At 47.9% G+C, this 23,901-nt stretch overlaps 20 protein-coding genes across 20 annotated transcripts; 7 read left to right on the forward strand and 13 right to left on the reverse strand.

Annotated features, from left to right (window-relative positions):
* Positions 1-21: 21 nt before the first annotated feature.
* Positions 22-1,866, reverse strand: HPODL_00395 (RHO GTPase-activating protein RGD1; the record flags this gene model as incomplete). The annotated part of the gene is made up of 1 exon (XM_014080341.1): positions 22-1,866. One exon carries the CDS (start codon positions 1,864-1,866, stop codon positions 22-24), a length of 1,845 nt encoding a protein of 614 aa, XP_013935816.1.
* A 75-nt stretch (positions 1,867-1,941) lies between these two features.
* On the reverse strand, positions 1,942-2,760 carry HPODL_00396 (uncharacterized protein; the record flags this gene model as incomplete). Its single annotated transcript, XM_014080342.1, has 1 exon — positions 1,942-2,760. One exon carries the CDS (start codon positions 2,758-2,760, stop codon positions 1,942-1,944), a length of 819 nt encoding a protein of 272 aa, XP_013935817.1.
* A 153-nt stretch (positions 2,761-2,913) lies between these two features.
* HPODL_05149 (putative membrane protein) lies at positions 2,914-3,271 on the reverse strand (the record flags this gene model as incomplete). The annotated part of the gene is made up of 2 exons (XM_014080343.1): positions 2,914-3,225; positions 3,269-3,271. 2 exons carry the CDS (start codon positions 3,269-3,271, stop codon positions 2,914-2,916), a joined length of 315 nt encoding a protein of 104 aa, XP_013935818.1.
* A 156-nt stretch (positions 3,272-3,427) lies between these two features.
* Positions 3,428-4,348, forward strand: HPODL_00397 (uncharacterized protein; the record flags this gene model as incomplete). Its single annotated transcript, XM_014080344.1, has 1 exon — positions 3,428-4,348. One exon carries the CDS (start codon positions 3,428-3,430, stop codon positions 4,346-4,348), a length of 921 nt encoding a protein of 306 aa, XP_013935819.1.
* Positions 4,349-4,368: 20 nt separating this feature from the next.
* Positions 4,369-4,932, reverse strand: HPODL_00398 (AHP1 Thiol-specific peroxiredoxin; the record flags this gene model as incomplete). Its single annotated transcript, XM_014080345.1, has 1 exon — positions 4,369-4,932. One exon carries the CDS (start codon positions 4,930-4,932, stop codon positions 4,369-4,371), a length of 564 nt encoding a protein of 187 aa, XP_013935820.1.
* Positions 4,933-5,038: 106 nt separating this feature from the next.
* Positions 5,039-5,824, reverse strand: HPODL_00399 (L-aminoadipate-semialdehyde dehydrogenase-phosphopantetheinyl transferase; the record flags this gene model as incomplete). The annotated part of the gene is made up of 1 exon (XM_014080346.1): positions 5,039-5,824. One exon carries the CDS (start codon positions 5,822-5,824, stop codon positions 5,039-5,041), a length of 786 nt encoding a protein of 261 aa, XP_013935821.1.
* Positions 5,825-6,103: 279 nt separating this feature from the next.
* Positions 6,104-7,255, forward strand: HPODL_00400 (uncharacterized protein; the record flags this gene model as incomplete). The annotated part of the gene is made up of 1 exon (XM_014080347.1): positions 6,104-7,255. The coding sequence occupies one exon, from the start codon at positions 6,104-6,106 to the stop codon at positions 7,253-7,255; it is 1,152 nt and encodes a 383-aa protein (XP_013935822.1).
* A 241-nt stretch (positions 7,256-7,496) lies between these two features.
* On the forward strand, positions 7,497-8,297 carry HPODL_00401 (Conserved hypothetical membrane protein; the record flags this gene model as incomplete). The annotated part of the gene is made up of 1 exon (XM_014080348.1): positions 7,497-8,297. One exon carries the CDS (start codon positions 7,497-7,499, stop codon positions 8,295-8,297), a length of 801 nt encoding a protein of 266 aa, XP_013935823.1.
* A 48-nt stretch (positions 8,298-8,345) lies between these two features.
* On the reverse strand, positions 8,346-9,932 carry HPODL_00402 (metabolite transport protein; the record flags this gene model as incomplete). Its single annotated transcript, XM_014080349.1, has 1 exon — positions 8,346-9,932. The coding sequence occupies one exon, from the start codon at positions 9,930-9,932 to the stop codon at positions 8,346-8,348; it is 1,587 nt and encodes a 528-aa protein (XP_013935824.1).
* A 386-nt stretch (positions 9,933-10,318) lies between these two features.
* Positions 10,319-11,626, forward strand: HPODL_00403 (uncharacterized protein; the record flags this gene model as incomplete). Its single annotated transcript, XM_014080350.1, has 1 exon — positions 10,319-11,626. One exon carries the CDS (start codon positions 10,319-10,321, stop codon positions 11,624-11,626), a length of 1,308 nt encoding a protein of 435 aa, XP_013935825.1.
* Positions 11,627-11,717: 91 nt separating this feature from the next.
* HPODL_00404 (Mediator of replication checkpoint protein 1) lies at positions 11,718-13,016 on the forward strand (the record flags this gene model as incomplete). The annotated part of the gene is made up of 1 exon (XM_014080351.1): positions 11,718-13,016. One exon carries the CDS (start codon positions 11,718-11,720, stop codon positions 13,014-13,016), a length of 1,299 nt encoding a protein of 432 aa, XP_013935826.1.
* Positions 13,017-13,051: 35 nt separating this feature from the next.
* Positions 13,052-14,233, reverse strand: HPODL_00405 (uncharacterized protein; the record flags this gene model as incomplete). The annotated part of the gene is made up of 1 exon (XM_014080352.1): positions 13,052-14,233. One exon carries the CDS (start codon positions 14,231-14,233, stop codon positions 13,052-13,054), a length of 1,182 nt encoding a protein of 393 aa, XP_013935827.1.
* Positions 14,234-14,378: 145 nt separating this feature from the next.
* HPODL_00406 (putative secreted protein) lies at positions 14,379-14,678 on the reverse strand (the record flags this gene model as incomplete). The annotated part of the gene is made up of 1 exon (XM_014080353.1): positions 14,379-14,678. One exon carries the CDS (start codon positions 14,676-14,678, stop codon positions 14,379-14,381), a length of 300 nt encoding a protein of 99 aa, XP_013935828.1.
* Positions 14,679-14,760: 82 nt separating this feature from the next.
* On the forward strand, positions 14,761-15,831 carry HPODL_00407 (KRR1 small subunit processome component; the record flags this gene model as incomplete). The annotated part of the gene is made up of 1 exon (XM_014080354.1): positions 14,761-15,831. The coding sequence occupies one exon, from the start codon at positions 14,761-14,763 to the stop codon at positions 15,829-15,831; it is 1,071 nt and encodes a 356-aa protein (XP_013935829.1).
* A 32-nt stretch (positions 15,832-15,863) lies between these two features.
* Positions 15,864-18,050, reverse strand: HPODL_00408 (Plasma membrane fusion protein PRM1; the record flags this gene model as incomplete). The annotated part of the gene is made up of 1 exon (XM_014080355.1): positions 15,864-18,050. The coding sequence occupies one exon, from the start codon at positions 18,048-18,050 to the stop codon at positions 15,864-15,866; it is 2,187 nt and encodes a 728-aa protein (XP_013935830.1).
* A 102-nt stretch (positions 18,051-18,152) lies between these two features.
* Positions 18,153-18,992, reverse strand: HPODL_00409 (4,5-DOPA dioxygenase extradiol-like protein; the record flags this gene model as incomplete). Its single annotated transcript, XM_014080356.1, has 1 exon — positions 18,153-18,992. The coding sequence occupies one exon, from the start codon at positions 18,990-18,992 to the stop codon at positions 18,153-18,155; it is 840 nt and encodes a 279-aa protein (XP_013935831.1).
* Positions 18,993-19,553: 561 nt separating this feature from the next.
* HPODL_00410 (uncharacterized protein) lies at positions 19,554-20,363 on the reverse strand (the record flags this gene model as incomplete). The annotated part of the gene is made up of 1 exon (XM_014080357.1): positions 19,554-20,363. The coding sequence occupies one exon, from the start codon at positions 20,361-20,363 to the stop codon at positions 19,554-19,556; it is 810 nt and encodes a 269-aa protein (XP_013935832.1).
* Positions 20,364-20,506: 143 nt separating this feature from the next.
* HPODL_00411 (Ribosomal RNA small subunit methyltransferase NEP1) lies at positions 20,507-21,277 on the reverse strand (the record flags this gene model as incomplete). Its single annotated transcript, XM_014080358.1, has 1 exon — positions 20,507-21,277. One exon carries the CDS (start codon positions 21,275-21,277, stop codon positions 20,507-20,509), a length of 771 nt encoding a protein of 256 aa, XP_013935833.1.
* Positions 21,278-21,380: 103 nt separating this feature from the next.
* On the forward strand, positions 21,381-23,420 carry HPODL_00412 (uncharacterized protein; the record flags this gene model as incomplete). Its single annotated transcript, XM_014080359.1, has 1 exon — positions 21,381-23,420. The coding sequence occupies one exon, from the start codon at positions 21,381-21,383 to the stop codon at positions 23,418-23,420; it is 2,040 nt and encodes a 679-aa protein (XP_013935834.1).
* Positions 23,421-23,448: 28 nt separating this feature from the next.
* On the reverse strand, positions 23,449-23,735 carry HPODL_05150 (uncharacterized protein; the record flags this gene model as incomplete). The annotated part of the gene is made up of 2 exons (XM_014080360.1): positions 23,449-23,690; positions 23,729-23,735. 2 exons carry the CDS (start codon positions 23,733-23,735, stop codon positions 23,449-23,451), a joined length of 249 nt encoding a protein of 82 aa, XP_013935835.1.
* Positions 23,736-23,901: the final 166 nt, after the last annotated feature.

Here is a 23,901-nt window from a genome sequence, read left to right on the forward strand (position 1 = left end):
GTTGGTACACGTAAATTGGGTTTAGCTTTCCTTAGGGTTGAAAATTTCGGGAGCAGCATTTATAAGCTCTTCAACGACTCGCTGCTGCACAGCGAGCTCGTCACGAGAAGTGTATTCGTTCACAAGCAGGTTGTTGAACCAGACTATGCTCAGATTTTTCACGCTCATGCGCACTCTTGGAATTTGGCTGAGGTGGATAAAATGGAAGAGCAAGTCACGAAGTGTAAAGTAATTAGCGTCCGGAAGCTCGAAAACAATCCGATGGAGCTGGACGTGCATCGTTGCAGCATCCTCAATTTGGCCGGCCTTGAAAAAGTTGCCGCTTTGCTCCTTTGTCAACAATGGGTCAGGTAATTCTGCAAAAAACACTTTGAGAAGCGACGCTATCATGTAAACGTAGTCGTCAGACACATTAGAAGGATCTGGAGGATCCAAAATGCTCAAATCTGAAGGATCCTGGTCGATTGCGTACTTGATCTCCTCCAATTTGAGTTTGTTCGGACTGGATCGATAGATACCTTCAGAATTGGAGCCGTAAGTCTCAATTAGGTTGATACACTTTTTGACGAATAATGGAACCATCTCCTCGTCGTGAGGGAGACTTTCGATTGGCTGTCCAAATAGTAATCCTGAATAAGCAGGGGCGGCTGTATTTGTAATGGACGAGGAGTTGTTTCGCATTTCTGTGCTGATAGGACGCGGTCCTGCCAGGGCTGCAGGAGCCGGCGAGGCAGACAATGCTGGAGAGCGCGTAGGGTCCAGCGTTGAGTAGTTTGCTGAAGAAGAATTTGGCGGCTCGGGAACGGGTATGAAGGACGGAGACCCAACTGGCGGCGTGACGGTTTTGTTCGTAGTAGCTGAGGGTGGATCCAGTTTAGAAACATTATTAGACACAGGTGGTGTTGCTGGAACGCGGAATTGATGAGTAGGCTCTGACTTGAACAAGGGATGTTTCTTGTACTCGACAGGCACAAAGGATTGTTTTTTCTCGACTCTGGAGCCTTTCAGATAGTTGTAGAGATTTTGTTCCGGATTGACCGATGCAGCGACAGTTGCCATTGAAGAGTGATTGGCTCCCAGTGGAGCCACCTGGTTACCCAGCCCGACAACAAAAGATTCGTTATAAGCAGCGTATTTCTGCAATTGAAGCTGCAAAGCTGTGTCCAGCTCCAGAATGAGGTCCTGGAGCTTCTTGGAAAGTCTCGGTCTATGTGTATTCACCAGCTCGTTCTTCAACTTCTGGGACGCGTTGGCCTTGGCATTATAGTCCTGGTCGGCAGCATTGATTTTTCGCACCAACTCCTCTTCCTGTTGTGAGCCTGTTTTCCGACCTTGGAGTGTTATTTTTTTCTGGGATTGGTCCGATTGCCTCAGCCTTTCCAAGTCGGTACAGAGCGAGAAGTACCTGTTTTTGGATTTTTCTGCCTGGCTAATGGCGTCCTGGACCTCCTTTTCGCGCTTGTGACCTTCTTCCTTTAGCTGTTTCCGCAGCCGCACGAATGTCGCAGACACGGACGCCAGCTCATCTTGCATTTTCTCCAGAGCCTTGGCGTATGGAGACCGCACGTCAACGAGTATTCTGTCGTCAAATGATATAATCTTGTCCAGGGACTCAACAAAGGAGCCTTTGGAGACAGACGTGTTGGATTTGATGGAGGACTTGCAACTTGTGACAGCCCGCTTAACGTCCCGAGCATAATTTTCTTCATAGTTCTGTTTCCGCTTCAGATAGTTGGCAAACTCGTCGCACGCCTTGACAGATTGTTTGAGTCTTGCCAAAAGGAGGTCCAAGGCAGAGTCGGAGGCAAGAATCTCGGCAATTGCCGGCTCTTGCAGAGGAGACGGAGCGTCGGTGTTTGTTGTCATGAGTAGTAAATGGATCAGAAAATAACAGCAAAAAAATGGCAGTGGAGGTGCCGATGTGGCTTGTCAGGGACACAATTAGTGGCTGTGAATAATATTACCAGGATGACAATGATCGACCTCCACGATAGCAGGAAGCCTAACCAACTCAGACATGGTGATGCGTCGCAAGGGATCGATTTCCAGCATTGGGAGCACAATGTGCTGGAATTCGGCAAGATCGTCTGACACATCATCAACACTCTGACTTTTGCTATATAATTGAAAGGCCTTATCGTACCAGACGGCCTCTTTCCATCGTGTCCGGTGTCCAAGAAGCTCAACAAAAACCACCCCCAAGGACCAAACATCGGACTTGAAGGAATCGTAACGAAGATCGCGCAAAACCTCGGGGGCCACCATTCCTTTACTGCCGACCACCCCAACCCCTTCATTTCCGTGTATGGACGAGCCAAAGTCGATGAGCTTTAAAATACCCTCACGTGTAAGTCTGCAATTGGCCAGCTTCAAATCTCGATGGCTGACATTTTGCTCCTGTAGATACAACACTGCCAAGGCTAACTGTTTGAAAAGACAGAGTTGAAAATCGACGTCTAACGCTTTTCGAGAAATGCTAAGCTCACCAGGCAGATATTCCATCACATAGTACGGCTTGCCTCTTGTGACAAAGAAATCGACGTAGTCAACGAGATTATGGTGTTTGGGAAGAGATTGGTGCAGATGGACTTCTTTAGTTACTCGGTCTAAATATTCCTTTTTGGACTCTCTTTCACGCCTTGCGATCTTCTTTATTGCAAACTGTTCGTCCTTGTGGACATACAAATACACTCTGGCGGTGGTTCCGGAGCCCAATTGTCGCTCGGAACGGCCGTACCGCCGTGGAAACAACAACGGCATCTGATCAAAAAGTGTTCCGTGCAAGGATGTTTCTGACCAGGGCAGCGATCAGCGTACACTTTCTAGTGAGAAGTACGCATACAAGCATCGCAAAGCGGCTCAATGCGGCTACGCAAATCGAGGATCAAACATTAAAAACTTCGTATGTACTATTCACATGTAAAACTGGGTGTATTTATAAGCATAATATGCCGAGGAAGCGGCTCCCAAGACGGTGAGCGAAGCGGGGACAGGCTTGAATCCGACTTTCAGCGATCTGCTGATACCCGCTCCGCACAAGACGGCCGAGGTGGCTAGTGCCGTATGGATTCCCCACTCCATGTTATTCTTGAGCAGATAGCCAGCAGTGAAGTACAAAGCTGACATTGACACACCAGCAATGAGACTTGGCATTGATCTCTTTCTGGCAAAGCCCATGGCTCCACCAATCAGACATAGACCTCCTAGAGTAAAACTTGGGTGTTCCTGCAAGTTAGTGTGGGTCGGGCGCACAATTAGGTGAACGTACCATTTTTCGTTAATTAAAAAAAAAGTAAGAAAATACTGGTGTAATAAGGTTTCACAGAATAAATTGTTCAAAGAGCTAAATAGATCAAATTGCAATTAAAGGTCACCATTGAGATACAAGGCTTTCAGCTAAAAAGGGAAGTACCAGAGCTAGTTACGGATGAGCTCGCGGACTCTTTTTGCCGACTACGCCGGCCAAAAATGCTATACCCTGATTGAATCGGATATGGAGACAGATGCGATTCTGGAATCGACTGAAGATGCTGCATTACGTTTCCTAAGCGGAGAGACTTTTGATAAGGCAGATAAGTTGGACTCATTGCAGTTTACGGTTACCTTTGTGTGCAATGACGGGCAAGAGACATATCGGGGAAATTTTGATAGCAGTAGCAGCGAGCCGTCAGGAATTCTACAGGGTCTGGAAAAGACGGTTTGGCTGCAATGGCTCAAGGAAGTGTTTTTGCGAGGCGAGTTTGATCTTGACTACGAATTTAAGGTGCTAGACACAGAGAAGAGCAGAAAATTTGCAGTTACCAAAGACTTTCGAGGGGTGCCCAGTCGAATATTATTTGAGATAGAGTGTGATATCGTGGATGGTGATTTGTTTAATCTCGGAGACGACATAGCCATCAAATACGAACAGGAACTGGCGCTCAGGCGACGAATAAGACAGCTGATGCTAAAAAACGAGCAGCTGCAACGAGATTTTGACGAGTGCCAAAAAATCAATGAGCACCACGCTACGGCTAGCCAACGCGTCCAGGATCAGATCGAGAAGGTCGTGATTCCGATGTTCAATGAGAAAAAAAGGTTGTTGCGAGAGCAAAACGGGGTACCTGAATTTGAGCCGTTCGAAAGCATTAAAAAGGAGAATCTTATCAATTGGCAGCGACCCGACGCTCCAGTGAAGTTTGATTACAACGAAGAGCATAAAGACAGATACCAGCAAGAGATTGAGCAAGTGTCACCACGCAAACGTAAGCGAAAGATAGTTGTTCGCGACCCGACTCCGGACGACACGAGCGAAACCCAGGACGACGACTCTACTATCTCGACAGACTCAACCAAATCGGATATGTAATAAAAACACTATGTACCTTCTTATTCGAGACCAGGAAGCTGTTTGAACACCTTGTCGGCGGCAGTAACATCAACCGGGGTGTTTTCAGGTTCCACAAATTCGGCAACCACTTTGTTGTCGTCAACGGCCAAACAGAACCGTTTTGAACGAACGTTACCGAAAACCTCAGTGGCGTCAAAATCCAGGCCCAATGCTTTGACAAACTCTGCCTTCGAGTCCGCAAAGAAGGAGACGTTTGGCGACTCAGGCTTCAGACCGAAGCTGCTGCGCCAGGCACTCACCACAAATGGGTCGTTGACACTGATCACCACGAGATCTCTGTAACCCTTGGAGATAAAGTCCGGCAGCTTGTTGAGATAACCAGGAATGTGGACCTCCGAGCAAGGGCCCGAGAAGGCGCCGGGAACACCGACAATAAGGGCCTGCTTGCCCTTCAATTCCTTCAAAATGTCGACCTTGTCATCGGGGCCTTTTTCGTACAAAGTTGCTGGAGGCAATTGATCACCAACTTTGATAGTAGACATTCTTCTTAATCCGTATCCAAACAAATTAGCCTGTGCAGGGCGGAAGAGATTTCTGAGCATTTTATATTGCGTTGGGAAAGGATACTCAGCAATCCAGCAATGCTAAAATCGTGGCAGAATTGGCTCAGAATTTAAATGCATAATGTTAGGAAAATCGTGGGGCGATCTAGTGCATATTCGTTACGTAATCAATCATATCGGCTCCGTCGACCCTTACAAAGTCCGGGACGCTAGTGCGAGAGGACACCACGCTGCAGATTGTATTATGGGGCAGCAATTTGTAGACTGCGTGCTGGTCTGCGACGGAAATTTGCTGCGGCACGGGTGTTGGCGGGGAGACGTTCAGGAACTCGTATTTCTGCAGATTGCCGTGCAGGCCGACCCCTTTGAACTTGGAGTAGCTTTCTTTGAGAGCCCAATAGAGCGAGAGATGCTGTTGTTGGGACCCTGGAGGAAGATCGCTTATCGTCGCGTCGATCTGTTCTAGTTCCAAGTCCGAGAAGATCGGTCGAAAATGAATCAAAAACTCGCGCGAGTCGCCGACGTCCTCGGGGTTCGCGAGATCAATCCCAATTTCTGAAACACCCTGAAAATCGATCGCCACAGCCACTATATGTTTTTCGTCGGAATGATTAAACTTGAATTTTGAGTTTTCAACGTACGGCTTGCCGAGGTCTCCTGTCTGAAAAGCGAGCGAGTGCCATTTTTTGGCCGACAAGTTTTTCTCTAGCAATACGTAGCGCACCAGCAAAGCCCCGATCAATGACGCGATCTTGTCTGACGAGCTTCTCTTGCGAAGGATCTTTGCTTGATCGGTCAACGGAAGAGTTCGCATGAGCAGCTCAAAACGGTAATCATCCCGAACTATATGTCCGCAATCGCACAAATCTACCCAAAACACAACAAAAGGGGCGGAGCCGATAATATTCTCCGTCTCTTGGAGCATACACATGCTGAAGGTGGTAGAAAAATTTTCTCCAAAAGACGAGGGGCCGCGGGCCTGATTATATAGCCGTCTCACACAAGCTTAGACGCTTTTCTACTAAGCGGACTTCCCTGCTTGAAGATGCCCGATTGCTTTGTTGTAGTATTTACAGCCACCCGTAACTTCATTGTTTGTCCGTAGACCCTGCGCATATCTATTTATGGACGATAATGCACGTATTTTTAATTTATCTAAGGCTTGGCTTCTCTTTCCTATATAATCTGCACCTCTGTTTACTTGACAACCATGTCTTCCACTCTCTCCAACACCCTGGGCTACAGCCAGCTCACCTCGATCCACGGCTCTCTCGAAACCGCGCTAGTTTCCGCTCAGGCAGCGTACGCTTCCAACTCTTACGACAAGGACGCGATCAGAACTCTGGGAAGAGTCAGCGCAGAACTGGTCTACTACTCTAACTTGGCCGTCATGGCCACCGCTACTGACGACTCTGTGCGCTCTTCTGCCAGCTCGCAGGCCCTATCTGCAACCGCATCTATCGAGTCTATCATACTGGACTCTCAATACTTTACAGGTAGAAAACCTTCTATCCCTGGAAACGGCGTGTTCTTCCTGCTCATGTGTATCTTTCTGGGCTTCCACTTGTTCTACGGATTTTACACCAAACAACGGTGGTTTGGCATTTCGTGGTCTTGTGGTCTCATTCTGGAGTTACTTGGATACCTTGCCAGAGCTCTACTGCACGCCAACATGACCTCTTTCAGTCTCTACGTGATGCAGTTGACCGGGCTCACCATTGCCCCTTGTTTCATCATGGCCGGGATCTACTATTTGCTGGCTCAAATTACCATCATCGTGAACCCTGCTCTGTCTCTGTTCAAACCCAGCCAGTACACCTATGTTTTTATTGGGTCAGACATTATTTCTATTCTTCTGCAGGCTGCAGGCGGTGGAGTCACCGTTGCCAACGACTCTAGGAACTGGAAACAAGGCAAGGCTTTGTTGGTTGCGGGCTTGGTGTTCCAGGTGGTCTCAATGACCTTCTTCCAAGTGTGCTGGTACGCTTTTCTGTTTCGGTGGAGTCGCGAGCTCCGCAAACATGGAGAGAGCGGGCTTGAGCCTAAATATAGCGGGATTCGGGCCCGGAAAGCTTTCAAACTTTTTCCGTATGCAGTGAGCGCAGCAGTGATTTTTATCTATGTCAGATCCATCTACAGAATTGCTGAGCTATTTGATGGCTTCGACAGCAAGCTTGCCACCCATGAAGCATACTTCTTCCCGCTAGAGTCAGCAATGATGACGCTGGCGTTTATCCTGCTGTCTGTCCTGCATCCAGGAACCGCTTACGGTAGAGGTGTGGTCGTTGTAGTCGACCACAGCCTCAAGGCTGTGATCGGAAGAAACAAAAAGGATGATCAGAAGGTGTACGAGATGGAGTGATAGCCGTGTATAGCGATGAATAACCTTATTCCGGAAATAATCTTGGTACTTGCGTCAGCGTCTCACATCTTGCCAAGCCTCTCAAGCCCTACCAGGCACCTAAGATCTATTGTTTTCAATGGTGCGGCGTAAATATACTGCGCGCTATTGTTTAATTTTTCAGAAAACTCGTCAGCTCTACTCAAGCTTCACCTCCTATTTAAACACAAGGAGCCCATGATGGACGCTCATTCTCTTCTCAATGTCCTCGGGTTACGCCTACCTGATTGAAAATATTAATTTCGGCTCAAACTGCTTCCTTACAGCTTATTTTGGGCTCCTTCTGGCAGCACACCTGTTTTTGCTCTCCTACACTCGTCAGGTCCACTTTGGGTATGTATGGTGCCTTGCAATGGCCGGCGAGATTGTCGGCTACATTGGCCGTATCATGATATCCAAGTCAAACAACAAGACCACGGCAATTATCATGGACTCTGTCGGCCTCAACGCGGGAGCTTCCCTAATGATAGCAGGGCTTTACATTGCTGCGGCAGGCATGCTGAAACAACGTGCTACCGATCTTGTCAGAGCGCCTCCGAGACTTCTGAGAGTAGTGCTCGCCATCAATGTTGCCTCCATTGCCTTATACTCGGCAGGAGTGTCAATTGAGCCAAATGGGGGCTCCAACTACCAGACTGGAAAAGATCTGGCTATTGCAGGAACTGTTATTCAATTGGCCCTTCTGATCGCTTTTCTAGCCAACTGGCTTTTCTCCTGGAGAAGAACTCACAGAGACTTCTGTCCAGCGCGCCAAACTTTATATTACAACAGTTTTCCAGCGGCCATCACGCTGGGTATGGTTCTCATGGTGGTGCGCTGCTGCTACCGTGTAGCTCTTCAGGCAGAAGGACCTACTGGCAAGCTGTTCACGCATCCAATATACGTGGGAATTCTGGACTCGCTCATGGCTGCTGTCACAGCACTCATCATGACCGTGTTCCATCCGGGACTTATCGAAAGATTTGGTGTTCAACAGTTGAGGCCTGAGGATTCTTACTATTAAAATATTCATTCGGTCGATACGTATTGCTTAATTAATTACACTCCGAGATTACTCAGACACCTTCGGACTGTCGATCTCTTCATGCACAGTCTCAAAGCTCTTGATGACCTCACCAAGCTGGCCTCCACCAAGCTGAGTAATATCAAAGCCGTTTTCCTGAAGATATCTAAGGAAATTGACATCTTCTCTTTGCATGGCTTCTTGGTCAACAGGTGGAAGCAGGAAAAGAGCTAAAAGCCCAGCAACAATGGCAAGCGCAGATGCCAGATAGAAGGGAGCCTTGAGTCCCATGTCTCCACTGTAGTTAGCCTGGAAACTTGGGAAAGCCCAGGTACCGCAGAAAGCACCAATTTTTCCGAATGCAGCAGCGATAGAATAGTAGACTCCACGCACAGGAGTAGCACACGTTTTGGAGGCCAGCAAACCAATCTGATCACCTGGACCAAATTCTCCAAAAGTCATAAATATACCGTACACCACAACAAAGCCGGCAATGTGTTCTTTCAGGGTGCTCAAAGAGCCTGCCATGGCAAAACCAATGATAGCTTGGCAGAAAACACCAATGACTAGCGTGAGTCTTGGGCCGAGGTAATCGGCCACAATGGCACCCAGAAAGGCGCCTGGCATGTAAAACAAGTTGAACACCACGTTCCAGCCAAAAGTCTTGTAAAGATCACCGTCTGGGATAATTAGATCAAAAATTGTTGAGGAATAAATTCCGAACGCATATGCCGAGAAATCGTAGATCCACCAGATCACCATGACAATCAAAAGTCTGAACCAGTAGTACTTGAGAACAAGGAACCAAGGAACCCGAACATGTTTGAAATTCGTTTTCTGGAACTGCTGGTTCTCTTTGAACTTCAATCTAAGGAAAAACAGAGACAGAGGAGGAATAGCACCAAGGCCAAGCGTAATTCTCCAAACGGGCTGCAGGTTGTCCGGCTTAAAAATCCACAAGCAGACCATCGGCACGAAAGCAGACACAACGTAGCCAAAGTCGATCATGAAGTTTGTGAACCAGGCAAACCATCTGTTTCTGTGTCCTGCTGGCAAGAGAGCCGAAGCCTCGGCACAAGCTGCAGATCCCGTTGGGTACTCCGCACCGATGAAAATACCAAGGAAAAATCTATAACAAGTCAGGGCCGAAAAGAGACCTCCTGGGTTTCCACCATACTTGGCTTCTGTTCCGACACCCCACGATCCGGCGGACAGAATTGCGAAAAAAATAAGGCCTGCAGAAGAGATAAGCATACCGGCTTTTCTACTGACGTAATCAGAAAAGACTCCAAAAGATAACTGACCAACGACTGTTCCCACAAATGCGATGGAGGAGACGTTGTTCATGGCGTCTGATTTGGTAAATGCTTCAGTACCGTAGATTCTCTTTAGACAGGTGGTGGCTGTACCCACCGAGTTGTTCACATAACCATCAGAAAAAAGTCCAGCACCGGCAGTAAAAATCGGCCAGTAAGATTTGGTTTCCTCTGACGGTTTTAGGGCTTCCTCGGGTATGTATGCCACCTTGCCCGGGGACACCGAAGGCTGGATAATATCCTCGTCTAGGTCGGACTGCTTTCTTCCCAAGGTAATCTCCTTTCTAAGGACTCTTGGAAGATCTGCTAAATATGTCATGGAGAAATTTTGGCTCTGATTTTCTAAGGAAGTTTCTGGTATTTATTATGCGTATCTATACTTATTAAATGCACCGAATTTTCGCACGTGCAAGAAAATGGCCCAACGAAATGTTCAGAAATACTCATGGGTGGTTGATTAACAGGATGCAAAGTTATAATTATGAGACAGCGATCCGGAAGATAATAACCTCTATACAACGCCAATGCTGTGATTTGTTCCATGTGCTGGGCATATGTTGCAACACCGATCTGCTGCTTGGCGAGAGGAGAAAATAACGCAGACAAAGATAGGCGACACCTTTGTCGACCATCGACAGCTACGTTTTTTTTCCCGTCAAGTGAACTATTATTTTTTTACCCTCGTTATAAAAAGCGCGTCGCGTTATGGATCTCCTTGACGAATTGAGCGACCTGCCCGCTGTGCGCAGGACTTTCAAGGCCTCAAGCAAGGAGACTGACTTCACGCAGTTCAGTATATTTCAAGATGCCACCCAGGAAGTTTCTCAGTCCACGCAAGTGATCGAGCAAGAGAAGACCAGCAGTTTTGGGCTACTGGGTATTGACTCGGGGTTTATTGGGGCGGTCATGAAGCGACTGAATGGTGAAAAGGAAGAGTCGACGGAGCAAGTTAATGACAGCGAAGATGAGGTTGCGCCAGAAAGCGAGCCCGAGGAACGCGAAAAAACACAGCATACTCTCATATTTGAAAAGCCCATTACCGAGGTCCCCACCACGCAGCAGGTGGATGAAATATTGCGTGCTGAAAGTGATGACGCTGAGGACCCCGAAGAGACACAGGAATTTGTTCCTGACCGTCAGATCAACCCTGAAGACGACATCATTGCTGCAATACCAGACTACGACAAACTAAGTGTACAGGACAAGATCCAGGCCCGTATCAACGAGAAGCGGCGCCGAAGAGAGCTTGAGGAACAGCAGAAGGCGATGTCTGTGCCTGTTGCAGTGCGCGAAGAGCGGAAAAAGCCCATCAATCCACTCGTTGAGGTGGTCAAGCAGAACGAGCTGATTAAAAAATCTACCTTTACGGTAAAGAAACAGAACGCGTCAAAATTCGATCCGAAAAAGCTGGTTGAAGAATTCATGGACTCAGACGAAGACACTTTCTCCCAAGCAGCCAGGGACACTCCCCAGACGTCGCCCAAGGCTGATATTCCGACCGAGGTGGCCGAACTGCAGAAGGGAGAAATGGTGGAACTAGAATCCGACTCCGACGACGATCTTGCGCAGATCAAGTTTGGCGCATCCAAGAAGAGTGTTTTTGAGGTCCGTCGCAAACTTTCCAAGAAAGAGCGTCCTCCGCCGGTCACGCTGAAGAACCTGATCAAGGAGGAAAAACGGCGTCAGATGCAGGCACTGGGCCGAAAACATGTGGAAGTCGTGATGGAGGATAAGGAGGACGAGATCATGAAGATGATGCAGAACGAGATTGAGCGTAACAAGCGGCTGAGGGAGCGCGAACGGAGTGCCGCTGAGCGTCGGAAGCGCGAGAAGGAGAGGCTGCTAAGGGGTGAAATCAGTGACGATGAGAGTGATTTGGATTACGATGGGGCAGAGGAGGAGGAGGAGGAAGTAGAAGAAGAAGGAGACGAAGAAGAAGAAAAAGAAGAAGAAGAAGAAGGAAAAGGAGAGAATGAGGAAAAAAGAGAAAAAGGAAGCAGACGAGGACACTGACGAGGTCGCACAGCCCACCGATCCACCGAAGTCGCCGTCGATCACCTTTGAGTTGCAAACTCAGGAAGTCAGCTCAAAAACGTTTGGGCCGATGTCGCTTTCTGACGCGTTTGACCAGACTTTACCCAAGAAGTACGACGGGATGAGCTCTTTGGATGTGATGAGACGTCTGGGCGACGGTGCGGACGAGACGATGGACACGAGCATCAGCGAGACTACAGAACGCCATGACGAAAGCGTTGTTACAAACTTCCAGCTCGGCACGTTGCCTGTCGACGAGCCCGACGTGCCGAAAACCATACTTGAGAGTCAGAATTTTCTGCCAGATACTCAGGATGACGAGTCGGAGACTGTTCGAGAGGCTGTTCGGGAAGCCAAGCGACTTGCTGAGCAGAAACGAAGGAAACGCGAGCAGGAGCTGCGGAGCAAGGGCCTGAACCAAATTATGGAGAACGAGGCCGAGGAGTCTGAGGACGAGTGGCAGGGAATGGGAGGCCGTGACGGCGAGATTTCTGACGAGGAGAACAGTGAAGATGAGAAAATGCTGAACGACGCTGCGATCGACGTGAACAGCGATGCGATCCGCGAAGCCCTGTTGAAGAACGAGGTAGCTGCGGATGACGAGATGGTGAAGAAGATTTATAAGGATATCAAGACTGGAGCGTTCAGAAAGAGGCGCGCACGTGACGGCGCATACGAGCTGGAGCTGAGCGACGACGAGGACCAGCAGATACTTGAGTACTACAATCGGCGTCGTCTGGAGCAGCAGCGGCAGCAGATGATGCAGAGCAAGGACGTCAAGGAGCTTGCTAAGGATAGCAACCGCAAAGCGTTTTTCGACACCATCATGGAGACCGAGGAGAGCAGCTACCAATTTGAAGAGGAGCCGGAGGATCCTGAGGAGGAAGATAATGTGGGCGATGAGGACGAAGAGGAGGAGGCTTTGGTGATGCCTAAAAGGCGGAAAATCACGAGGGAGCAGGTCCGGTCAATGATCTCGTTCCTGGAAGACGAGGACAAGCCTCAGGACGCCATATACATAGACGACGACGGGTACGAGGAAATCAAGCAGATGCGCGAAAGCTCTGTTGTGCTGGCTGAGCGGACAGAAACACGACGGGTGGAGGTCCATGAAGAGCAAGAGGATGAGGAATTAGGCATTCTCGCAAGAAAATCGATCACCTCGAGCTTCCGGACGAGCTCGCTCAAAAATGAACGAAAAGTGCACGAAGTCAATGTGACGACGAGCTCCAAGCCTGTTGGAGACGGCCGCGGAGCCGTTACATTCCTGACAAAGGCCCCACGGCTGCTGAAGCCCAAGGAGGCTCGCATCGAGCAGACGCTGCACAGGCGACAGCTCAAGGTAAAGGGCGGCGAGTGGAAAACATAGTGAATATAAATGCCATGCAATTAGGTCTATTTAATCTAATGTCTGCTGAAATCCTCCAGATTGCTTCTCAGAGCGTCCCGGAGTGCACCGTGGCTGACCCTGGTGCTGAGAACGTCGCCCAGCCCGTGACCAGACCCGTGTCGTATGATCCGGCCCTTCCTGTCGAAAATCATGGTGGAATGCGCCCCACCTCGAGCACTCTCACGCGGAAATACGTGGGCGGCCGGCTGACCTATCAGCCGGCCTGTTTCGCTCGTCACCAGCGAGCTATTAGGTATCAAGTTGGCGAGCCAGTTCTTTTGCGTTAACGGCTTCCGCGCCGGTCTGTTTTGTACCAGGGTATGTAAAGCGTCCACTGTGGATCGCGGCCTGAACGACATCTCGCTCACAATGTCTGTCATCTCGTTGGCTACCACCGGTCGTCCTGCGCCGATCTGAATAGGGGCACACTGCGGCTCGCTGCGATACCACTCAATAATATCTGTGCCGCTGGCCATGCTCTCGTTGTCGCTCGCGACCAGTTCCAGAATCTGCTCGTGGTCCGAGCAATCATTGAACTCGATTTCAATGTCCTCCAAAGTATGTGTGGATCTGCGCCCCTGTGGCTCTTTTTCGTCGGCCTCAGAAATGACGTCCAAGAAGGGAGCATCGAACCCTCTCACGGGCACAAACTGTTGATCCGATGTCCAGTTTGAGCTTGCATTGTCCAGAACTGGCTCTATTGGCCCCATATGCGGCTTGAAGTCCAGATCAGCATCGTTCATTGTCACCCGGAGAGAAATCGAAGTAGCGTCGGAAGTGTCATTTCCCGAAAAGAGCGAGGTCTCGTTGGACTCGCTCGGAAAGCTGGTGTCATTGTCTGCATCGCTCTCTGGATGACAATCTTTACCAAGCTGTCCATTGAGGTACTGGTATTCTCTCTGTAAGTTCTCGATAGTGGTTTCTGTAGCTTTCCAACTCAGCCCGTTGTCTTCGTCGCGCAGTGTTTGGGACTCCAAAAGTTGTGTACGTAGCGTAAGAGACGTCAAGTTTTCCAAATATGCAGTAGAAGAGTCGATCTTGGAGCTCAATTCTTGGATCTTGTTCTCATTGGCTACCAGATCTGCCTGGACACAATGCAAGGCCTGAGAGAGCTCTGCATTGACTCGCATGGTCTCCTCAGACCGGGCTGTGAGCACGCTTAGTTTGTGGATAAGCTGGTCCATCCGCGCAGTCATGGTGACTCGTCAGATTAAAGGTAAATAAAAACACACAAATTTGGACAATATAAAACAATAGGGCAGGAAAAATTTACAGAAATATTTATTTGTACGGCCCCCAAAATTTCAGCTGACATAATCGTAGCAGTGACATTAATATTCGTTATTTAGACTCGGATCCTGACTTGTGCGACGTGGCTTCGATAGTGATGCCACTGAGCAGATCCAGTTGACGTTCGAGGTCATCATTTTCTCTGGATTTCTCGGTCTTTGTTTGCTGGTCGAGCTTATGGTCTGTCTGCAAGTTGGCAAACACTCCCTTGTCCTTTTTGAAGTCTGCGCCCTTCAATATCTCCTCTACATTTTGAACCTCATTATTAAGCTTCTCGACCATCGCCCGGGCCCTTTTGGAAGGCGCTCGCTTAGGTCGTTTCTTTGATATTCTGGTGCTCTTATTTTTCATATGTGCACAGTATTTTTTATTTTTTTAATTATTTTTTGGTAAATTTTTTGTAAATTTTTTTTCATATCTTGTATCGCCACAAATGCCTTCCACATACAACAAAGACAAGCCCTGGGACACGCCAGACATCGACAAATGGGCGATCCCGGAGTTTAAGCCAGAGGACAACGCATCAGGATCACCTTTCCTCGAAGAGTCGTCTTTCATGACCTTGTTCCCAAAATATAGAGAAGAATATCTTAGACAGATATGGGGAGACGTGACCAAAGCGCTTAACAAACACCACATTGCCTGCACATTGGATCTGATTGAAGGATCGATGACAGTAAAGACGACAAGAAAAACTTACGATCCGGCTGCAATCTTGAACGCTAGAGACCTGATCAAGCTTCTTGCGCGGTCTGTTCCATTCCCGCAAGCTGTTAAAATTTTGCAGGACGATACTGCATGCGAGATCATCAAAATTGGCAATATTGTGGCCAACAAGGAGCGGTTCATCAAAAGAAGACAGAGACTGATTGGTCCGAACGGAAACACCCTTAAGGCTTTGGAGCTTCTGACCGGGTGTTATATGCTTGTTCAAGGTAACACAGTGGCCGTGATGGGCCCACACAAGGGTTTGAAGGTGCTGAGAAGAGTTATCGAAGACTGTATGCACAATATCCATCCAATCTACCACATCAAAGAGCTGATGATCAAAAGAGAATTGGCCAAAAGACCGGAGCTTGCCGAAGAGGACTGGTCGCGGTTCCTACCGAACTTCAAGAAGCGGAATGTTGCGCGTAAGAAGCCTAAGAAGGTCAGAGAGAAGAAAGAGTATACTCCGTTCCCACCTGTGCAGACTCCTCGTAAGATCGATTTGCAAATTGAGTCTGGTGAGTATTTCCTTGGTAAGAAGGAGAAGAGGGCCAAGGAGTTGCAAGAGAAGCGCGAAAAGCAGGAAGAGATGAAGGAGTTGAAAGAGCAGGAGAGAGCCAAGGACTATGTCGCTCCTGAAGAGGATGTGAGAGAGAACAAGCTTCTGGAGAAGAGCAAGAAAGATAAGGAAAAGAAGGAGAAAAAAGAGAAGAAAGAGAAGAAAGAGAAGAAGGAGAAGAAGCGCAAGAGCGAGGACGACGATGGGGAGTCGAAGAAGAAGAAGAAAAAAGAGTAGCGGTTTGTAATCAAATGCATTAATGTACAGAATTAGGGAGTCCAGCGTCGCGCAGTATCAATGGTTGGGTCTGCAAAGGAAGTAGAAGAATCTCCCAGATGGCGAGGCCCATAATCTGGCTGGAAAGTGACAACAGTCTCGAACGAGTCCAGACTGCTAGCGGACTCCCGTTTCCCATTGTAGCGCAACCTCATCAGCAGCTGTTGTAGTGTTTGATTTATATTGCCAGGGCCTGCGAAAAACTCGTGTGACTCAGGATCAACGTCTCTGAATTTCAATTTTTCGGGGACGGCGAGCGATGATCCTGATTGCATTGTGTTTTGCCAAGTTTGCTTGGTTTCGAACGTGTTGATGCTTTCTGTTGTGTCTTTTTTTGGAGGCAGCAGCCAGGCCATAAACAAGGCAGCCACAAGGAATAAGAGCCATATTCCCAACAGCACCATAGATATGTACAGCTCGATTCTTAACGAGGCTTTATACTTTTCCACCAATTTATCCCTGGTTGTTGCCAACGTTGATTTGGTGTCATCCAGATACTGATCAACAGAACCAGAGTCCTTAGAGTCGGTCAAATTGAAATCCGCAGGGTCTATTCGCGGAAACGACACTTGCGAGTGGTTGTGGATCCATGAAAGTGCCTTTTCGACTTTCTGGATTTTTCGCGTCACTGTGCACCCAACAATGCCGCTCACATATGGGTATAGCGGAGTGTTGCCAAAAACGTCAGAGATCTTGCCGTTCATCTCGTCGACAAACTCTCCTAGAGTCGCGTTGAGTGAGCCCGTGCTGTTGTGTATCCAGCCCAAGACGTCATCATTAATTGAGGCCTCCTGATCGGAAATGTATAGATTCGTGTCATTTGCCCACTCAACAAGAGAATCGTTCACATTGGAGCGTATCTGCGACCCTATCGACTTGAAACTAGAGTCAAGAGCAGAGGTATCTTTTCTTGAAAGCAGATCCAGCAAAATCAGCTGCAATATGAATGTTGCTATTCCGGCCAGCGCAAGCAGCAATACTGGCAACATTCGGTCACTAGAAATGTAGTTAACCACCCACCGCACGGTGTTGAGTCGTGTGACACTCGGCCCGAAAAACAATTTCCCCAGTTTTTGCCCTATTAGGAAACTGTATCGATTGCGTGACATGTCGACAAGCTCTGCTGCAAGCTCATCTTTGTGCTTAGTTGCTGCGGTTGCCTCGATTTGGTGGAAATTGGTACCAATATTTCGGATGCGGTCCCACTGCTTTTTTTCCATGAATATCTCGAACGCAATGAATCCTAGGGCTGCGAAAACGAGAACAATAAATATGATATTGGATGCTTTCCGCAGCAAGTCAGCAAGGTCCTCGTAAAAGTCGTCTATTCCGGAGCCAGCACAAAAGGTCATGGTCTTTTTGTCCGGGACCAGCAACTCGTCGGCGTCAAACTCGTGGTCAAGACGCAACGACACCTTTTCCTTCATATATTCAAACGGCTCACTTACAAGGCCTTCAGTGTAATTCATAACGTCGTCAAAATCTGGAACGCTTTTGGACAGACTTTCCAACTTGGTGTTGATGGATCCCGGAATCTGCCAATTCTTGAGCGACGAGATAGTTAGATTGACCTTATTCATGCTGCTGCTCACGTCCGAGTCATCGTCGTCGTCAAAAATATCCTTCACATCCTCGTACGTCTTAATCAGAGCATTGACCACTTTTGAAACACCGTCCAGTCCATCCTGCAGTTCCTCGGCAAACGACTTTACCGTGTCGTTGGCCAGTGAAATAACGCTCTCGGTAGCGTTCAAAGCAACCTCCGCGGTGGCATCCACTGTTGCTGTAAGCACACAAACATACGTTCCGATGGTCATCTCAATGGCAAACATAATCAACCCTTTTGAGCTGGTCAAAACCATGTCAAGAATTTCCATAAAGCCCTTGTTAGCTTCGCTCAAGCCCTTGGCTATCATCACGTTTGCGCTTTTGGATATATAATGTGGAACGCTGGCCAGTGAAGAGGCGTAGGTCTCTGCATTTGAACAAATGCTATAAGTCTGTTTTCTTGCCTGTTCTAGAGACGTATTGAGTGAGATCCGAAAAAGCAGAAGCTTGAATAGCATCAGGATCATCACGATCGTGTACTTGTTTAGCCAGACCTGCGACAGCCTCTCCTGAAAATTGAGAAAAGGCCTCCGGTAGTTTGAGTTGTTGACAGTTCTCAGATAGGTGTCCATGAGTTTGGACCCTTCCTGGCGCAAACTATATATACTTCCTAGTCCTGCTACACTCTTAAAACGAGTTGAAAACTGCACAGCCTCGGAAAAAAAGACCCTTGCTTAAATAAACTTATAAATATTCCAGCCTAGCGAATAGGTGGCTGCCGTATGAAGAACCTCGCACTTGCCCGCTCTCGCAGCACCAAGAGCCACGACAAGGGGCAGGAAATGCTCAGGGGTGGGATGCGCAGCTCGGTACAACTGGTTCAGCTGGGGATCTGTCTCCAGTTTCTGCAGACCTAAGAGGCCATTGCCCTGTGTAAGGGTGTTTGTGAGCCAGGAGTTGAAGAGTTTGACGTAGGGCAGCGGCTCGTCCGAGTTGCTCAAGGCCCTGCGCATGTCCTGAAGGTTATGCACAGACATTCCCGAGCAAACAATAGCCACGTTTTTTGCACGCAGATCATAAAGGGCTTCTCCGAGCCGGTAGCTGTCAACAATTTTCGGAGAAGGAGGCAAAGATACCTGGATCAACGGAATTTCCAAATCTAGCCGATTGGTGTCTTGGACGTCCGGATTTCCGAACGCAACTCTGAGGGGTGTCCAAACTCCATGATCCAGGCCGCGCGACTCGACTGCGGCTGGGATTCCCTTGTCTTGGAGCGTCTTGACAATTTCTTTGGCAAAGGCGGGCGAGCCTAATGTGTGGAATTTGGTTTCGTAGTATTTGCGTGGAAAATTGTAGAAGTCGTAAACCAAGGGGTTCTCGCCCTCGTTGCTGGACACCAGAACGTCATTGGCAGTCTCCCAATGTGCCGATATGCATATGACGTAATCTGGTCTGGAGCTCACGATTTGTGGACCGAGCTTGCGAACGGTGTCCCAGGCACCGACCTCTGAGCCGGCATGGCCTTTATCTGCAAACGTGGGCCCTCCATGAGAGATGAAGTACACGGGGAGCATGTTAATGAGCGTGTTTAGCAAATATTAAGCAGTATTTATAAATCACCGAGCCGCACCTTCTCAATTAGTCAGAAACGTATATTTTCTTACTAAGCTTACAAACCACGACATATCACGAGATGAGCTAGCAGGAATCAGTAGTCCTTGGGGCCTGAACTTTCAGAGGAAACGCTCTTGCGGGCAGAGCCGGTGCCTGCTCTTGGAGGGAACCGTGGGTCGCCCTCCTCGACAGCGTGTCTGCAGGTGCACCAGAGCTCTCTGTTGGTGTTACTCATAACCTCGGAGACGTGAGAGCCACATCCCGTCCACGATTTTCTCTGGCAAAGAGGGCAAATGGCAGTCGAGCACATGGATTGAACGCAGTTGAGAAAGCGCACTAGGCGGATCGATATTTATATACCCCGGACGAAAATCCACTAATTTGTGCGGTGCACCGCGCGCGCTTGTGCAGACAAAAATCCCGAGATAGCAAGATTATGACACAAGTCATGCAATTTACAAGTGGGTTACTTGCAGATAGTAGATAAGAAGCCTGTCCCCGACCCTGTATTGTAGAAGTATCTATGCTTTTTCGATAATTAAGTCCGCGTCGTTGTCGGCGTCCATGACCAAGGTGATGTTTGGTCCTGATCTGACGGCGTCGACTTTTGGAGATTCCACGACAGCTGGAGCAGCTGGTGCGCTCTCCTCCTCCTTTTTCACCAAAAGAGTAGGACCCACGGTCTCGGTGATGTCACCCAAACCCCAGAAGGTCATCATGGCCACAAACGCGGTAGCCATGGCGACCTCTGGGTCCACTTTCGTGTCGTCTAATGTCAACTCGTAGTCGAACTTTCTCTGTCTCATGAGTCTCACCTTGGCGACTCTCTCTCTGACCTCCTCGTCGTTGCCTCCAGGGTTGGTGAACTTCTCCAAAAACTTGGAGTTCCTGGTCCATCCGTACTTGTGCCCGTCGTTCAGATAGAACGTTCTAAGTCTACCGCTCAAGCCAGACTCGCTGTTGATCACTCTGTGCTGCAATCCTGGCTTGTTGTGGAAGTCAAGCGACTTCAGGAAAAATCCACAGCGGATCGTAGCAATCTCTCTGTACGAGGGAAGGGTGCGCAGAGACCAGGTAGGATTTAAAGCACTTTCTCTCTGGAAAATGTACACCTTCTCACCCTTCTCGTTAAAAACATTGACAAGGACTTGTCTTCTGTCGTTGTCTCTTCTAATGTAGAAAGCCCTGTTAGGCGCAGAAAGAGGAAGAAAGTTGGCATCCGTGATATGGACGTCCAACAACTCTCTCAAATAAGCATGAGAGATAAAGTAGGTAGCCAGTGTCGTGAGGGAGCTCTGGACATACACGGCAGGCGATTCGAAAACTGGCATTTTGCAAGGAAAAACAGAGCAATAACTTCAAGAAGACCAAGAAGATAGCAAATTAATAGTGCTCTCTTTTTATACTTGGGGCCGGCGCGTAGCTGCTACCCTGGCCCGCGCGCAGGAAAAAACATCGCTCGAAGATTACATCATCAAAAAATGCCCCAGGCATCTTCTGCACCGTGACAGAACTTGCTGCATGCGACGGATGCAGACAGCGGATACTCCGACAGTCCGATCTTGTCGTCCACGAACTCGTCTGCAAAGTTATCCTTTCCGCGAGCCATGGCTCCCACGAAAATGCAGATGCTTTCGTCTGGCTCCAATTTCTTAATGTAGTCCTGCACCCTCACAACTGGCGCATCATACGAAAGCGTAATCTTGCGGCACTTTGTTGGCAGATGGTCTGTGATTGGGTTCTTGATCACCTTGAGTAATTTTTCCTCAGAATTGACCGATCTGATGGAAAGCTTGTGCAAAAGTTGCACCATAAGCCCTGAAAACCGCTTGAAAGTTCTTGGAATTCGCACCGAAGGGTTCACTTCTATGAGAACACCCTTGGCAGTCTGAATGTACACTTGCAACTTACCAGCCTTGTTGATTGGCGAATCAAGAAGGGTTAGCAGACACTGGTGAGTGATATCCGGTCTGGCACCAGAAATGTCTCTCCCCATTTTGCGAAGCAGTCCCTGGTGGTCGTCACAGTTCAGCAGGGCGTACTTATCGCTTCCAGGTCCGCCGCCAGTGCTGATCTTGTGTGTTTCCAGACATGCCTGCGACAAGACCACTACCAGTCTCTGTGTATTCTTATCTTTCGAAGAAAGTGGTGTAGGTTGAACTGGTACAAGAGAGGCTGGAGGGACAGTCGTCTCAGTCTTCGTCTCAGTCTTTCTAGCCTCAGAGTTCTTATTTCCTTCCGTCATTGGAAACTAGCTGAATAAAATTTATATCAAAATTTTTTTTTTTCACCCGGTCGTGCATCTATTATCAAGAACCTAAATATTGATTTAATCTAGCATTGTTGATATGTCCTTCGACTCGTCAGATTCTTTTGACGATGACGACGTGGACTTTGATCAGCTCTACTCAACACGTTCCCAATCACGTGGGCCTTCAGTAGTAGCCCCGGTGCCTCCCGAGCCCAGCACTGATCCGTTTGTTTTAAGGGGCGAAAACGCGATACTTCGAGCCCAGCTACAAAAGATCAGCGACAAGTTCGAGCAGGAAAACAGGAAGCTGAAACAACATTATCATGTGTTATTGAGTGAACGAGAAAAGCGCATCAATGAGCTCATGGACAACGTCAACAAGGTGAAAGAGGACAATGAGTTTCTTACGTCTGAAAATAAAAATTTGGCAGCCAAGTACATCCCGGCTACCAAGAAGCGTCGGTTGCAGGACGAGTCAATAGAGATGTCCATCTCTGATGTGTCTGTGCGATCAGCAGGCACAAAGGAAACGAGCACTGTGACTCAAGAGGGCCCTCAAACCGTTGCCATAATCAATCAAGTCTCAATATTTCAAGACGAGAAGAACTCGTTTATAGAGTCCATTTCGTCACATGTCATTCCAGGAATGAATTGTACAACACTAAGCTATTTATCGAACATATCGTCGGCCTTCAATTACGAAAACAGGGATTTTCATATATCAAAAGAACGAGAAAGCATCAAAACTGCAATTGTGGACTACCTGATCCGGTTTGAGAACAAAAATAGGATCGATATGCTACTGAGTAGCTTTGTCGAAATTCTGTTTGACTATGTTGTGCAATCACTTGATCGAGACAATCTTTTTGCGGCTCCCTTTTTGCTGTCGCTTATTCAGTTCAGTCTAAATTATAGACCTAAAGCAGTAAGCTTTCAACTGATACAAGACTCAATGAATAGTGTGAACCATTTGCTACAAAACTTTAGCACAGTACTCAAACAGGATCAACCATACCTATCAAACGAAAATATGGACGTAATAACGACAGCAAACTCGGCATCTACAGACCTCAAGCTTGACGTTGTTCAAAAGAGTATGCACAAGAAAGTCCTTGATGTGTTTATCACAGTCTACTTGATGGATATCATGGAAACTTTAAGCAAGCTTTCAACGTATCTTGATACACCAAACAACCCGACACTAACAGAGTATTGGTCGCATTTCCCAAAGTCATTATTATTGCATTGCCTGTCATTGAAAACACCAATTGGATTTGTTTTCAATCTGGTGGAAATTCTAGCTAGCTCAATTACCAAAGACCGATTTGCTTACACAGATAACTCAAAATCCAAAAAACACACACTTACCAAAGAGTCGACAGATATCCTCACAAACCTTATCATTTTCATTACGCAGGGGCTGGAGCAAGATATGTGTATATACAGCCTCAACAGAAATATTGGGAGCAACGCATATGCTCCCTTACTAGATATTCTGGTTCCTGATCATGCTTCGCCCAAACCCATATCCCACTCGTGGGATGAATATAGGCAAATACTCGAAACGAGTTCGAGCATAGGCCACCAAAACAAACACGAAACTGCGGTCTTAAAGCTTCGTATTCGCATATTGCAACTTTTTGAGGCTTACTTCTCCCAGCGAGCTGCCAGCTCAATCAGGAAAGAAATCATTACACATTTTGTCTCGTCAATGGTGACACAGCTTGGTTTTGAGCAGGAGCTGATTTATAGAGCGCCGCGTGCAAACACAGTCAGCTGCAGATTGCAACTAATCTCTCTGATTATGAGGCTCGTGCATTTCATACTGCTGTCGTCAGGACAGGTTGCAATATCTGATTTGCCGGGAACCACGCTACGCGAGCTCGTTATAGCCCTGTTACGAATCTCTGCAGACAGTTTGAAGCCGCTGGCACTGGAAACGATACGGCAGTGGCGTGAACAAGGTCACGTGCCCGAGGTTTCTACCTCACCGAACGGGGTGGAGATCAACTACGACGACTGGACGATCGACATGGCGCGCGATGTGATTGGCCAGTGCATTACGGGAGACGAAGCTGACGCACTGCACTATAGCATCAACTATGACATCCCGGACGACGATATTATGTTGGAGTAAAGTTAATTAGTCTTCATATATTCACCTTCTAATTTTGAGTCTGGAAACCGTTCTTGAATCTTCTCGACACGTGCTTGAGGTAGGCCATTCTTCCGGTACCGGTAGTTCTTCTTCTCTTAGCTTTCAAAGCCCAGTTGTGGGATCTCATCTTAGCAGCTGGGTAACCGCAAGAGGCACATGTTTTCTTTTGGACGTGGAAGGATCTCTTACCGCATCTGTTACACAGAGTGTGCGACTTGTTGTGTTTCTTACCGAACGATGGAGTACCCTCTGAACTTGTTAGTAAATCATATAGTGGTTATACATACTTCCCATTGCGAATGTGTGTAAGTTTTAAGAAAGTTGAGACAAAATTTTTCAACTAATTGCAATCACGTGAACCTGCAGAAAAATTATGTGACTGTTAAAATCACGTGAAAGCTAAGACCGTTTCTCAACCATCTGTCAACTGTCGACCGTCGGCAAAATCAATGCGCGATGT

Source organism: Ogataea parapolymorpha, chromosome III (genome assembly GCF_000187245.1).
Source record: "Ogataea parapolymorpha DL-1 chromosome III, whole genome shotgun sequence".
Lineage (NCBI taxonomy): Eukaryota > Fungi > Ascomycota > Pichiomycetes > Pichiales > Pichiaceae > Ogataea > Ogataea parapolymorpha.